The 14265-nt window shown below is 35.3% G+C and overlaps 1 protein-coding gene across 2 annotated transcripts in view; it reads right to left on the bottom strand.

Moving 5' to 3' along the window:
• ORC3 (origin recognition complex subunit 3) overlaps positions 1-14265 on the bottom strand; it is a 66116-nt gene that overhangs the window by 38986 nt on the left and 12865 nt on the right. For both annotated transcript variants that reach the window (XM_059177118.1, XM_059177119.1), the window contains 7 exons: positions 11930-12034; positions 10525-10673; positions 9147-9280; positions 7407-7566; positions 4968-5081; positions 609-742; positions 94-157 (listed from right to left, as the gene is read on the bottom strand). In XM_059177118.1, the coding sequence (XP_059033101.1) occupies positions 94-157; positions 609-742; positions 4968-5081; positions 7407-7566; positions 9147-9280; positions 10525-10673; positions 11930-12034 (860 nt within the window). The remainder of the gene's footprint in view (positions 1-93; positions 158-608; positions 743-4967; positions 5082-7406; positions 7567-9146; positions 9281-10524; positions 10674-11929; positions 12035-14265) is intronic.

Consider the following 14265-nt stretch of genomic DNA (forward strand, 5'->3'; position numbering starts at 1 on the left):
GATATGTTTTATAAATTCACTGAATAAACATTATGTATATTTTGTTTCTCATGAAGAAAAAAGAAAAAAACTGAAATACATCCACATTCCTACCTTCAAAGATCTGTCATCAGTCAATAGTGCAACTTGTTTTTCTGAAGCTTGCTTTTCCACATACCTAAAATTTTCACCATACCATATACCAAGAGAGAAAATTAAACATTCTAAAGATCTGAATATCATATAGGAAAAAGAACTACTTAGGTGGTCACATTCTTTCATTTATTCTCAAAAATAAACTCAAGATAACAGTCATGTTTTAATGGTAATTTCTAACTCCTTAAATCAACTAGACTTCATAATCTAAGGATCGAATCATAGAAAATGTTATTTATAAAAATGACTCTGGAGAACCTGCAAATCATGTCCCTTTGTAAAAATATTTTTCTTTATGCTAAAATTTCAAATCCAACAAAGAAATCTCACAAGCAGAAACAGAGGATTTTATTGTGCTCTAAATAAAAAGGTTATTTTTCTTTTCCCCACTTCCAAAATAGCTAGATCTGAGATCCTTTATTTTACCCCAACCTCTATTATAAGATGTGTTATATATACACTTCTCTTTTTACCTCCTAAATGATGGAAGACGTCGGATGTTTTCACATTGATTATCTGATAAAAAATTTATTCTTCTCTTGGCTTCTGGGAGATTACAGCATAGAACACTGAGGGGCTGGGAGTAGAAATGTTCTAATAGAGAAAGCTGAAAGAAATGTGAAGATTAAAAAAATGTGAAGATTAAATATATTTGTTCTATTTTGGCAGTAAATCTTTTGCCCTTTGTTACTCACTTTTAAGGTTTTGTTTTTCTTTTAAGCAGTAAAAGTATGGCACTAATATATCTAATAATGTCATAATAACACTGCAAACAATGCATAAATCATTCTGTATCTTTAATATTTTAAGATTCTGATATTGTGGACAAGATCAGAAAACTGTAATCTCTGAAGTATAAACCAGAAGAAACTAATATAAATGGACAGATTAGCTCTCTACAAAAGCAATGTACTTACAGTAACAGTAAATATTATGGGGATGGGACTGGGGTGTGGTCTCAGAGTCTAACAGAATGCCCAAATACTCACAAGAAAACACTCATCCAAAAACAGTGAACAAATCTGGTCTGCTAAATAAATAAAAACATTACAATGGTAGAAGCTTTGCCTACTGATAAAAAAGAAAAATGAAAAATGCGGTATGGCTAAAGAAAATATATCTTTTTAAACTGAATTTTATTTCATGAGAAAAAAATGCCACAGTATCTGGTAGTAAGTGTTATAGTAACTAGAATGCTGTGGTCTCTATAGTACAAGGGGGAATTATTTTCCAGATTCTACTGTAATTCCTAAGATATATCTCACAAGACTACCCAAACGTTAAAAACTCTAAGCAACCTTCTCATGACCAATTTGGTTTAGTTTTTATACCTTAATACCAGAGAAACAGTTCCCTAGATACGGGACACACACATTCTTGGACTGGAAAATAGAATTTCCCATTACAAATGAACAAATTAACAAGCTGGCTTATATACTTGTATTAAGGTATTCAAGCTTGATCCTTCCTGGGTAAACTGATAATGAATTTCTGAGCCTATAGAGCTGAGGACTAGATACCCAAGGCTAGAGGAAATCCTCTAAAATAGTTCATTCTGGAGGAAGTATAAGGTTGTAAGGCAAAGAGCCAGCCTAACTAAGAAACAAACACCAAACAGAAAGTAATCATTCGTGCCTAGTGCTAAATTATTTATACACATATTAGTAAAATCACATTTCTTATATTTTCCAGTGATATTGTGATAATATTTATTCCAGTGTTAACATCACTTTTTAAACATCAAAAAAGTAAAAACCAAACACGGAGAAGGAATGGGAGGAAGTCACATGAGTTACAATAGAGCTGTAAGTTAAGAACCCAGTATCATTCATTACTTTGTCCGAGTGTGTTCTCAACATCTAGGTCAACTAACAAGTTGGTTAACATATTCATCCAATGAGGGAAAACTTAAACATATAAAAAATGATTATATGCCCTACTGTACCTCCTACAGAAATCAGGACTTACACATATTTCCTACCGATAATTAAGAAAACTGGCCAAATGGGGTCTTAATGGCTCTACCACTTACTAGCTGTGTGACCACGGCCATGCTTCTTAACTGGTTTCTTCACATGCAAATCTGAGGGTATTAGTACCCATTAATGAAACAATGTAAATACTTAGTAATGTGCCCAGTATACAAAAGAGGTGCCCAGTAAATTATGAGGAACCTAAAAAATAATCTAATCTGATCCCCTATCTTATAGATGAGAAAACTGAGACCCAGACGGATTACATAATTTGGTTATAATGTCCTCTTCTTCACTTGCTTTCTCAATGTGGGCGCCTGGGTGGCTCAGTGGGTTAAGCTGCTGCCTTCGGCTCAGGTCATGATCTCAGGGTCCTGGGATCGAGTCCCACATCGGGCTCTCTGCTCGGCAAGGAGCCTGCTTCCTCCTCTCTCTCTCTCTGCCTGCCTCTCTGCCTACTTGTGATATCTCTCTGTCAAATAAATAAATAAATAATCTTAAAAAAAAAAAAAAAAGAGACTACAGTTTCTATTTCCTAAAACTCTTCTCCTGACTTCAGTGTTACTCTGTTTTCTATTGCTTTTCCTTATTTAGTCTCCTTTTCTATCGCTCTCTCATTAGCTTGCTGTCAGGTTCTAATCTTGGTCTTTTCCTCATTCCTCTGGGTGATGCCTCATCCTCATTACCTGACTTCACCCACCACCTTTTAATGATAAATCCTAAATATATCTTTTTTTTTTCTAGATCTTTCTTCTGAGTGCCAAATCTTTCTATCCAACATACCCGAAATTAACCATATACAAAAAGAAACACATCCTTTTCTAACTGGCTCTTCGCTTTATATTAACATGTATACTAAATAAATGGTACCAACCTCCAATCCATTTGCCAAGCTAGAACCTGTGTGTGTGTGTCACCTATGCTCCTCTCTGCCACAACCTATCATCCACTTAATCACCAGGTTCTGTCGATTCTAGCTCAACCTCTATCTGTTTCCTCCTCTCTCATTCCACTATCACTACCTTAGGTTAGCCCTTGTTTTATCTTGTCTAGAAAACTGTAATAGTCCTTAAACAGATCTCTCTCCCTGTACTGCTCAGCCTTTACCTAGAATGCACTTCCCATTTTAACCTGGTGAGCCCCTATTCTTTAGGCTATACTTCTGTTCTCCTATGGACTCTCTAAGCACATTTCTTTCACAGCACTGATTATTGAGAATTGTAATTATGAGTTTCCTCTTCTGCCTCCTTCACTAAACAAACAAGCAATTTGTAGAACGAGATATCCTTGTCATCTCTTAAAAAAAAAAAAAGAAAATTCCCTTTCTCCTTACCCACAAATATTAAGAATCACTGGAGTGCACAGGGAAGGATGGGAAGGAGCATAGATCTTGGCTTACAGTAGGCTCGTAAATAAATACTTTTGAGTAAAGAAATGAATGAAATAAAATGTATGAGAGAGGCCAGTTAGAAATGTAGTATTTCTCAGTATCACTTAATTTCACACATTGGTAAGGTAAATGTTTTGTTGCTTTAAAATTCTCTTTTTAAAAAGTCAACTTGAGGGCGCCTGGGTGGTCAGTAGGTTAAGCCGCTGCCTTCGGCTCAGGTCATGATCTCAGGGTCCTGGGATTGAGTCCCGCATCGGGCTCTCTGCTCAGCAGGGAGCCTGCTTCCCTCTCTCTCTCTCTGCCTGCCTCTCTGACTACTTGTGATTTCTCTCTGTCAAATAAATAAATAAATAAATCTTTAAAATAAATAAATAAATAAAAAGTCAACTTGAGGTGCACCTGGGTGGCTCAGGTCATTATCTCAGGGTTCTGGGATCAAGCCCCAGTTGTTGGGATTCCCACTCAGTGGGGAGTCTACTTGTCTCCCTCTCCCTCTTCCCTTACCCCTGCTCTCAAAATCATACACTCTCTCTCTTAGATAAATAGATCTTAAAAAAAAAAAAAACTCAAGTTGAAAAAAATATACGTATTAGCCATAAGAGAGCACTGTAGTTTTATATGGAGGAAAAATATGTATGAAAAATAATTTATAAATGCTAAGGCACTACACAAATGTGAGGTATTACCATATTGTACTTCTATACTGAATATTACTAACATACTGGTTTTAGGAAACTTAACAAAACTGGCATGTATTAATAATGACTATAATTTGCTAAAGTATTTTAGGTAGTTGCCAAGAGAAGGAATTAACTTTTAAATAACTGGATAATGGAGTCCTTTTTTAGATTAGAACAGATGTTATGAAGAAGCTGAGTTCACAAATTTTCTTCTGGCAATTCAAGAAACCTCAGTCAAAATGTATTCCCAATACATAAGAATATAAATGAATAAACACAGATATATGTGCAAGGGACAGCAAATGATGGCCCCCATCTATTTTGTATGGCCCAAGAGCTACAAGTGTTTTTCATACCTTTAAATGGTTATTTAAAAAGAAGAAAAAGAATATCCAACAGAGTTGTAGCATATAGCAAAAACATTTAACATCTGAATCTTAACAGAAAGTTTGCTGATCCTTTATATATAGCATTTCTTAGGTAGAAAGTATGTAAGCTTTCATCAGAATCTAAAAAAAAAGTCCCTTTCTCCTTACCCCCAAGTATTAAGAATCACCGGAGTGCAGGAGGGGAAGTAAGGTGTCTTTCCATTTTTGACATCCTAATGAGTGTAATTCTCTACATTTTGCTGCAAGGTAACAAAGGAATGATAGAACCTAAAATAATATAACTGGAATTTACTTATTTTAGAATTTGCCATTTAAAATGCCTTATCACATTAAATAGTTTGAATATGCAAATTAGTTAGAATCAGCTTATGAACTTTCATACCCATTAGTATCTTCTCACCTGAAGTCCTTTTATAAAGTTTTGAATTGAGAAATCATGATACAAAAATATGTTGGTCAGAATCTGTAACACTTTTTCACTTAGTTTAAAGGGAAACTGAGTTGTAAGAAGTAGCTGAAAGAGACAAAAGGGGAGTAAGATACACTTCTTATTAGTCTTTACTCTTCATCAGTATCTAGTATACATAATGAGGCAAGGAACGATACTATGACATATGACTATGAAAAAAGTAGCTAAGCGTCTTTTTTAGATCAAATTATCAACCAAAACTTTAAGTTAATTTACACAACAGTCACAACCAATAAAAGAAGCTATTCATACTATATCTCCAGAATCAAAAATATCCATCCATCATCTTCCATCCAATTGCTAATTTAAAAAAATACAATCTATTAACTATACAATCCCTTTTCTCCTACCAAAAGCCACTGAAGAAGCTATAGGTTTTGGCAATTCTTTTTTTTTTTTTTTTTTAAGATTTTATTTATTTATTTGACAGACAGAGATCACAAGTAGGCAGAGAGGCAGGCAGAGAGACAGGGAGAAGTAGGCTCCCTGCTGAGCAAAGAGCCTGATGCGGGGCTCGATCCCAGGACCCTGAGATCATGACCTGAGCCAAAGGCAGAGGCTTATTAACCCACTGAGCCACCCGGGTGCCCCGATTTTGGCAATCTTATTTTAAGACTTCTTTTCATCTCCACTCATACACATTACCGAAGAGTAACACATTATGTACCATTGAATGAAAAACCCCAAAATAACCGATGTCTATTAAAAAAAAGTAGAATAGCTGAATTTGTATTATTCAGCTAATTTTCAATGGTTTATAGCAAAGAATTGACCTCTGAAAATGAAAAGTCATCCTAGGCTTTTAAAACAGAAACAGTTATAGAAGACCAAACGCATTTGGCCACAACTAATTTCATTTTTTAAAAAAATTATTTATTTGAGAAAGAGAAAGTTACAGCATGGGGAGGAGAGGCAGAGAGAGAGATTTCCAAGTAGATGCCACGCGGAGCACAGAGTCTGACGCGGGGCTTGATCCCATGACCCTGAAATCACCACCTGAACCGAAACCAAGAGTTGGATGCTTAACCAACTGCACCACCCAGGCACCCCAACCAAGCAATTTTAAATACTGTAGCTGGAAAAAATTTCCCCAAAGTATCAGTACATTAATGGATACCACCTTCATGGGAAAAAGATGAAGAAGCAGTTAGTAAATAAATGAAAGGTTGTCAGGTCCCTGGGTGGCTCAGTTGGTTAAAGGTCTGCTTTGGCTCAGGTCATGATCTCTGGGCCCTCAGACAGAGTCCTGCATCAGGCTCCTTGCTTAGCAGGGAGTCTGATTCTCCCCCTGCCTCTGCCCCTTAGCACCTGCTTGTGAGCTTTCTTGCTCTCTTTCTCTCTCTCAAATAAATTTATTAAAAACAAAAACAAAAATAACCTAAAAAAAAATGAAGGGTTGTCATTACCTTCACAAGCAGCACAAGGCACACCTTAAAAGAGCTGAGCCTAGCAAACAATTTGTGGAAGGTCATTACTAATTCAGGTAGAAACTCAGAACTAATACTAACTTAGGTAGAAAAATAGAGCTAAAGTCTAAGAAGTGTTAGTATTTACTTTCTGTCAAAAGTAGCAATGACAGGAAAGAGTCCATTAAAAATTACAAATTATTTTACACAAAATAGAAGAGTCAAAACATTGTTACTGTCCTTGGGAAGTCATTAAATTCTATTAAAAATTATTAAAAATGTAGAATTTCCCATTGAGTAATGACTGATTCACAGTAGGTAGATATAGTTAAGATACAATCATTCTTTTTATAAAGCTTATATTTTGGGGTGTCAGCTCAGGTCACAATCTCAGAGTCCTGGGTTCAAGCCCTGCATCAGGCTCTCTGCTCAGTGGAGAGTTTGCTTCTCCCACTCCCACTCCCTCTGTACTCTCTCTCTAGCTTTCTCTCAAATAAATAAATAAACAAATGTAAAAAAAAAAACCAAACCAGGGGCGCCTGGGTGGCTCAGTGGGTTAAGCCTCTGCCTTTGGCTCAGGTCATGATCGCAGGGTCCTGGGATTGAGCCCCATGTCGGGTTCTCTGCTCAGCAGGGAGCCTGCTTCCCCAATTCTCTCTCTGCCTGCCTCTCTGCCTACTTGTAGTCTCTCTCTGTCAAATAAATAAAGAAAATATTTTTAATAAATAAATAAATAAATAAAAACAAAACCCAAACCAACTTTATATTTCATCTGAAGAGGCAATACTGTACCCTATTAAAATCATTACATACAGAAAAAATGAAGAAATATCATATTCAGTATCATATTCAGTTCAGTATCATATTCTGAGAGATGAAGAAATTTATCACTAACATTTATATTTATAATCTATTCTTGGCAGTCTTTTCATCCTATTTCACTGATACTGTTTTTCCTTTTTACCTTATCAAGTACCGTAGTCAGATGCTCCTTGCAGGACAAAGACTGGAATAGTTCTATGCACAAAAGAGATGAAACTGCATGAGGAAGCAACCGATGGATGATAATAGGAGATGTGGCAATTCCAAAAATGAGTATTAGTGGAAATTCATGTAGATGTTGACTAGTTTTAAAAGGAAAATACAGAAGTGGGATTTCATTAGGAAGTATATTTCAATTACATCAAATTTCAACATAGACCTTTATTTGAATGCATACAGTGTAAGACAGTGCTGAGGAGTTATCACTCCAAATACTCAAATTTTCTAGGTCACACAGTTCCCTCTATTAAAGTAATATAGTTCTTTCCCACACATTCTAATACTGAAACTGATCTATTAACAGATCCTCTCATTTTCTACATAAGTATTACAGAGGTCCAGATGGATCACATGCCTCCCTCTAAGGTTATACAATCTCAAATGTTAGAAGAGTTAGGTATCACTAAAATTAACCTCTCAAAGTTTGAGCCCTACCTACAGTCCTCCTAACAGACAACCAGCCTATGCTTTTGAGAGCTCAGTGACATGTAATATATAAACTTTCAAGGTAACTTATTCTATTTATCCACATTTCTATCAGACACCAAGTCATCCAACCATAAATAACAGCTAAGAATTAGGAAACGTTCCTTACACATATGTAAGACGTATTTTTAAAGGATACCATTTAAAAATGTTACAGCCTGTCCTTGAATTCTTAACTCAAACTTATTGGACATGATTTATTTTGAGCATTACCAGTATGAACGCAAATGACTTCCACAGAGTAAAACAGAACCATCTTTGAGAGCTATTGTGGGACTGAGCCCTTTGTATCATGGCTGATGACTTTGCCTGTTCTTTCCTATTGGCTACTGTTTTTCAGTATTGTAGCAATCCCCAGTTCTACCTTCACAAAAGTACAGTGACTGGATTCTGTTACTGTTGTACATTCTTCCTCACCTCTTCACATTTTTGCCACAACTTTGTGGCAAAAGTAGCCACAAATTTAAGCTCCAAAAAAGAACAGCTCTTCTGTCACTTTCTTATTCTGCATTTTTTTAGAAGACTTTTTTTATTTATTGACAGAGAGATCATGAGCAGGCAGAGAGGCAGGAAGAGAGCGAGGAGGAAGCAGGCTCCCCGCCAAGCAGAGAGCCCTATGCGTGGCTCGATCCCAGGACCTTGGGATCATGACCGGAGCTGAAGGCAGAGGCCCAACCCACTGAGCCACCCAGGTGCCCCTCTTGTTCTGCATTTTTAAAGCATGTAAAGCAGTTTAGTTTTAGCATTAAGAGAAGTCTTAGGATTTAGAAATCTTAGTTTCAATAGGGAAAAAAAGATACCATTAAAATAGGAATTACAAGTATATTAGTAAATTGTAATACCATATAGCTTTAGGCAAATGTAGCTATAACTATCAAGTAAGTTTATACATAGAAAAAGAATAAATTACATCCTTAAAAATGTACCATGGGAATGGTGCCTTGGTTAACTTTAGTCTTTTGATCTCCTTCTGGGGTAAAAAAGCAAATGAAAATCTGATAGGAGGTCTTTGAACATTGAATTACAAGGAATTTGTAATCAGTCTGGTTTCTATCCAATTGGTAGTAAGATTAAAATGCCGTTCATATTCTCTGGAAGAGGTGCTCTTCAAGTTAAAAGTTATATGTTTCCTTAATAAAAAGAATTTTATGTAAAAGCCAGGTGTTATATGATCTACCTGCTAATAATTATGAAGTCTTGGAGTACTTTTGTGGTGAAGCTTTCCATATCCTTTAAGATAAGCACAACAGGAGGAGACTGCCATTGGCTAGAAGAAGTCCTCTTTTTCCTTGGCATTTTTGGATCTGTCTTCTTTTAAGCCATTGTGAAAAGAAGGAGTTAACAGTAAGCCTTATCACCCAAACGATGCTATAATGCCACACGTTGATATATCTCCCTTTATATTTTACAGTAAAGCTGTTCTTTTTATTTCTCCCACATAATAAAGAGAAACTCATTTCAACAGTTACTAGCAGAATCTTTCTGTGTGTGACATGGGAATAATAACCAAGAAGAAAAAGTTTCAGTAAAATCTATAACTCATATGAAATATTTATTTCTGCTATCTGAAAAAATGATAGAAAAAAGCATTGGGAGAAGACTTTCCATAGATTATTTTTTCTGTTAATAGAATATTTTATTTTGCTTTGTTTTAAGGTGAGAACAAGTATTTTAAAATAAAAAGCACAATAAACTACTCGCTGCTCTGCTACTGATGATCTTTAATATCATCTGGTCCAATCCTGATCTTTTAAAGACATCTGACATAAACTGAATGTACATTTGATATCTACAAAATTTAAAATTGTGGATCAAATTAAGATATTATGATAAGCATTAGACCCAATTTCATCCCTATATGAAGCAAAATGAAAACTTCACTTATGACTGACTTCAGCAAATACCTTTATCAGAAGTCATCATAGTATCTTTTCCCATACTCTGGCTACAAAGCATCGTGAACTGAAGCTGTGCTTTTATGGTGCAGTTCTCTGTGAATCACCTAGGTGATCCATTTTCACCAGGGACTGTCATGGTAGAATGAACTTCTTTTTAGCTATCTGTTTGCTGGATATACTTCACTTATAAGACCATTTATTCCTAAGAATTCTAAATGTGGAACGAATTAGGTTTTTAAAAAAATAACTATTTCTCATTGGACTAAGTTGACAGTGGGCACTGGCAGTATGGTTCTACTGCACAAAAGCAAATACTGAGGGACCTAAGAGACAATACATTAGAGTTACAGCCATTGTCACAGAGACAGAATCTAGAGCAGAACCAATTCCTGACATTGTTTTTGTCACTAGATGACATTCACCCGCAAATAAAATGGCTTTGTAAGAACTGAAACACTTACCAGGAATTAGATTGCATACTGATAAAAGAATTCTTTTAATTTCTAACAGCCTTATGAAAAATAAGTAGCTACTATTAATAGCGGGAAAGCATAAGCATATTCTTATTAGAACAAAACAGTGCTATGTTTAATATAATTCTAAGCCTTTTCAATCATACGTCAATTTCCAGAGAGAAAATTGTCAGTTTACACTTACCTGTGTGACATTCATATACCAGCTAGAAAGAGAATCCATTGAACAATGTGTCTTTTTCTGGGCAACCTGAATATTTCCCTCTTTGGAGTCCTCATCTACACAGCAGCCCATCAACTGTGAAGCCAGCTTTTGCAAAAAATGTTTTATATCTGCAGAATAGATTAAAAAAAAAAAGTAAGAAAGATTATCTCTCTTTAAAAAAATATGAAATAGCTGAAAGTTCTTGATCAGTATATATATTTGGGTAGGGTGTATTTTTCTATACTTAACATTAACATAACACTTAACATATTAACTATTAATGTTCATTTTAATCTTCTCTTTAATATTTAAATTTCGCTAATTCAGACTAACACTAAGCCGAAGTTTATGTTTATTGTCCACAATAAAAGTGTTACCTAAGCAAATGTGTAAACATGAAAATTATGAGAAACAATCTATATTTAAATCACACTAGACAGTGAAAGGTTTTTTTTTTTACATTTTTAAATTTTTAAAATTTTTATTTATTTATTTTAAGATTTTATTTATTTATTTGACAGATCACAAGTAGGCAGAGAGAGAGGGGAAGCAGGCTCCCTGTTGAGCAGAGAGCCTTGATGTAGGGTTTGATCCCAGGACTCGGATCATGACCTGAGCCGAAGGCAGAGGCTTAACCCACTGAGCCACCCAGGCACCCCGACAGTGAAAGGTTTTTAAGGCCCCTAAAAAAAAAAAAAAATCAGACATGTTATTTACTTTAAATTATTTTACTGATTATAAACCTTCCTTAGAGTCATTTTAAAAGATGTCCTAAGAGTTTTTATTTAATCAGTTCTAGTCAGTTTATGAATATGAAAGTAATATAAGCACATAAAGACCTTATGTCAGTTGAAATCTAAGCTCATTTTATTCTCTTAGTGTCCACATCCTTTAGATTCAATGGCTTCATATACCTAAGATTGGCTCTGGTGATGGACTATTTTTTACCATGCTGGTCTTTCAGAGTAGAACAGCACGATGATTTGAGGCTGTGAATATGAACCTCTACAGTCTATTCTCTGTTGGACTAAATAAGAGCTGCCAAATCCCCAATCCTTAATTCTCAGCTCCCTGTCCCAAACTTTCCAACTTACTCAACTTTTACTAGGTTAAAGAACACACCTCATAAAATGCCTAGACTACTGCTGACTGTGAAGTTAATCTGGCAGGATGGAGCTAGAATAAATGAAGTAAGAGGTAGCAAAGAATCCTGCAACAGTCATGATTACTGCCATAGGCAATAAACCTCACCCTGCAAAAAATGTAGTGCCATGCTCTTCCCACAAAAAAAAAAAAAATGATATTCTCTCTCTTAGAGAGAGAGAGAGAGATACAGAAGATCAGAAGAGAGTTTAACAGCTCACCAAGATTATTTATTCTGTACCTGGACAATCTTTAGCTTGCAATGTGACTACATACGGAGTGACATTATTCTGAAGGGCTTCTGTTAGACTTCTGAATGTTAAATCGTGATCTGTTACATTCACACCTATGGAATAATAGATCATTATTACACCATCATTTGTATTATTAACAATTTAACAACAAACAAAGCTAACACATCCAGTGAATTACTAAAAGTACTTTTAAATACAATTAAGTTACAGGAACTAAAAAAATATATACTGCATAAATGAAGAGACCTCCACTGACAATAGATACCTGGAGGCATTTATTTGTCAGAAAGGGTATATTGCACAACTTCTCTTTAAAAAAAAGTTACTGAGGATATGGAGTTAACCCCTGAATACATCTCAGGATGTTATTCTGTCAAATTCATAAAGAACTCTTAAAAAAATGATTCAAAACTAAGTGATATGTATTCCAGGCTTACTGTGACCCTAACTTAACAAGCAAAGAAAATCTAATCAGTAACACTATTAATGATTGTTGTAGTAAATACAATAGGTTAAGTATATAGTAAGCTAATTTCTAAGGGAAGAGCCTAAAAACGAATAAAACTTTAGGTCCTTTAGGTATTTACTAAGCCGCTCATGTTCTCATTTCCACAAATCAAGAGTTTAGTGTTGAGCATGTAGTTATCTGAGTTAAGTGTAATTTCCCCGCTACACTGGAAAAAAATTCTGACTGATACTTTCCTTGACATCACAATCTGTGATTTCTAGAAAGTGCTTTGGCACTTAGGTGCCAACAGCAAACATCTTGAAACTGGTTGATAATTGGTACTATAAAACTTCAACTGGCTGGAAGAAAAACACAAAAGGTTCAGAATCCAGGCCACCAAGAAACAAAAAATTTTTCCTAGAAGAGGCAATAAATGAAAATGCTGGCAGGTTATTTTTAAATGGACATATACCTTTTTGAAAATAGAAAATGTACAACTGTGCTTAAGCATTCTTTGACCAAATATTTTTTTTACAATATCAAAATGATATTCTTAGCAAGCATTAAGGCCTATGATTGCGATACTGCAATTCTGAAGGAATTTGGGAGGTTAGCAAATCCAGGTTTAGCTCATCTTTCATTCACTGACTTTACAAGCTATTTAACATTTTGTTGCTTAAAACAATGGACTCGAAACAAAAAATCAACAATGTTGTTAATTGGGAAAATGTTCTCAGACAACTGACTTTGAAATACATTTCCACTAGCTTCTCTTTCCCTTTTGGCAGTAGGCAGAGAAGGGACTTAAACAGGGCTCTCAACAACCTATCAAGCCATTGCTCTTGACGATGTTTTCCCCACTCCACCTCCAATTATTATAACCTGGCATGAAGAAACAAAGCACCAAACAGTACAATCCGGTCATCACTGCACATCAGTTTCTCATCCATCAATAGAAAGGTTTTGAAATTAAGTGAGGCTGCACTGAAAAGCTGTTCAAATTATAAAAATTATATAAAATTATTATAAAAATCATTCCCTGTGTGTTGTTACTCATACTCGTCCTGGGATCAGCAGTACAGGCATCAGCATGAGGGTGATTGTAAATGTAAAGTTTCAGGCCCCACCTCAGACCTACTAACAAAAACATTTGCTAAAGGTTTTACTAAAACATTTACTAAAACATTTTTACTAAAATGTTTTTACTAAAAACCTAAGTTTTTACTAAAATGCATTTACTAAAATCCCTTGGAGGCTTTTGTAGGTACACTGAATTTTGACTAAGTAGTGCACTGAAAATCAGGAATGAGATCTAGGTAATGAACAGTATTTTATTTATTTATTTGACAGACAGAGATCACAAATAGGCAGAGAGGCAGGCAGAGAGAGAGAGAGAGAGAGTGTAAGCAGGCTCCCTGCTGAGCACAGAGCCCAATGCGGGGCTTGATCTCAGGACTCTGAGATCATGACCCGAGCTGAAGGCAGAGGCTTAACCCACTGAGCCACCTAGGCGCCCCGGTAATGAACAGTATTAAAGGTAGTATTAAACAATAAAATAAGTCCTTATCTCAGTGCCCGATATTTCAACACACCTTGCATAAATAACAAATTTTAAGGGCAATGAAGAGTATATTTGAAATCCAAATAAATCCAACTTTCTTTCTAAAAGAAATAAGGAAATTTGCTAGTATCCCAAAGAAATTTTTTTCCAATATCCCTCAACCAGATGTTTGGTTAAAATGGGACATTAATGATGGATATTTAAGTGCCTAAGAAATTCACAATCTGCAGTTTGAAAGCAGTTTATATATAATTCATCTAAACCCTATTCTAAACAATGTTAATACAGTACTATAAAACAATCTAATATTAATA

Source organism: Mustela lutreola, chromosome 6 (assembly GCF_030435805.1).
Source record: "Mustela lutreola isolate mMusLut2 chromosome 6, mMusLut2.pri, whole genome shotgun sequence".
Classification (NCBI taxonomy): Eukaryota; Metazoa; Chordata; class Mammalia; order Carnivora; family Mustelidae; genus Mustela; species Mustela lutreola.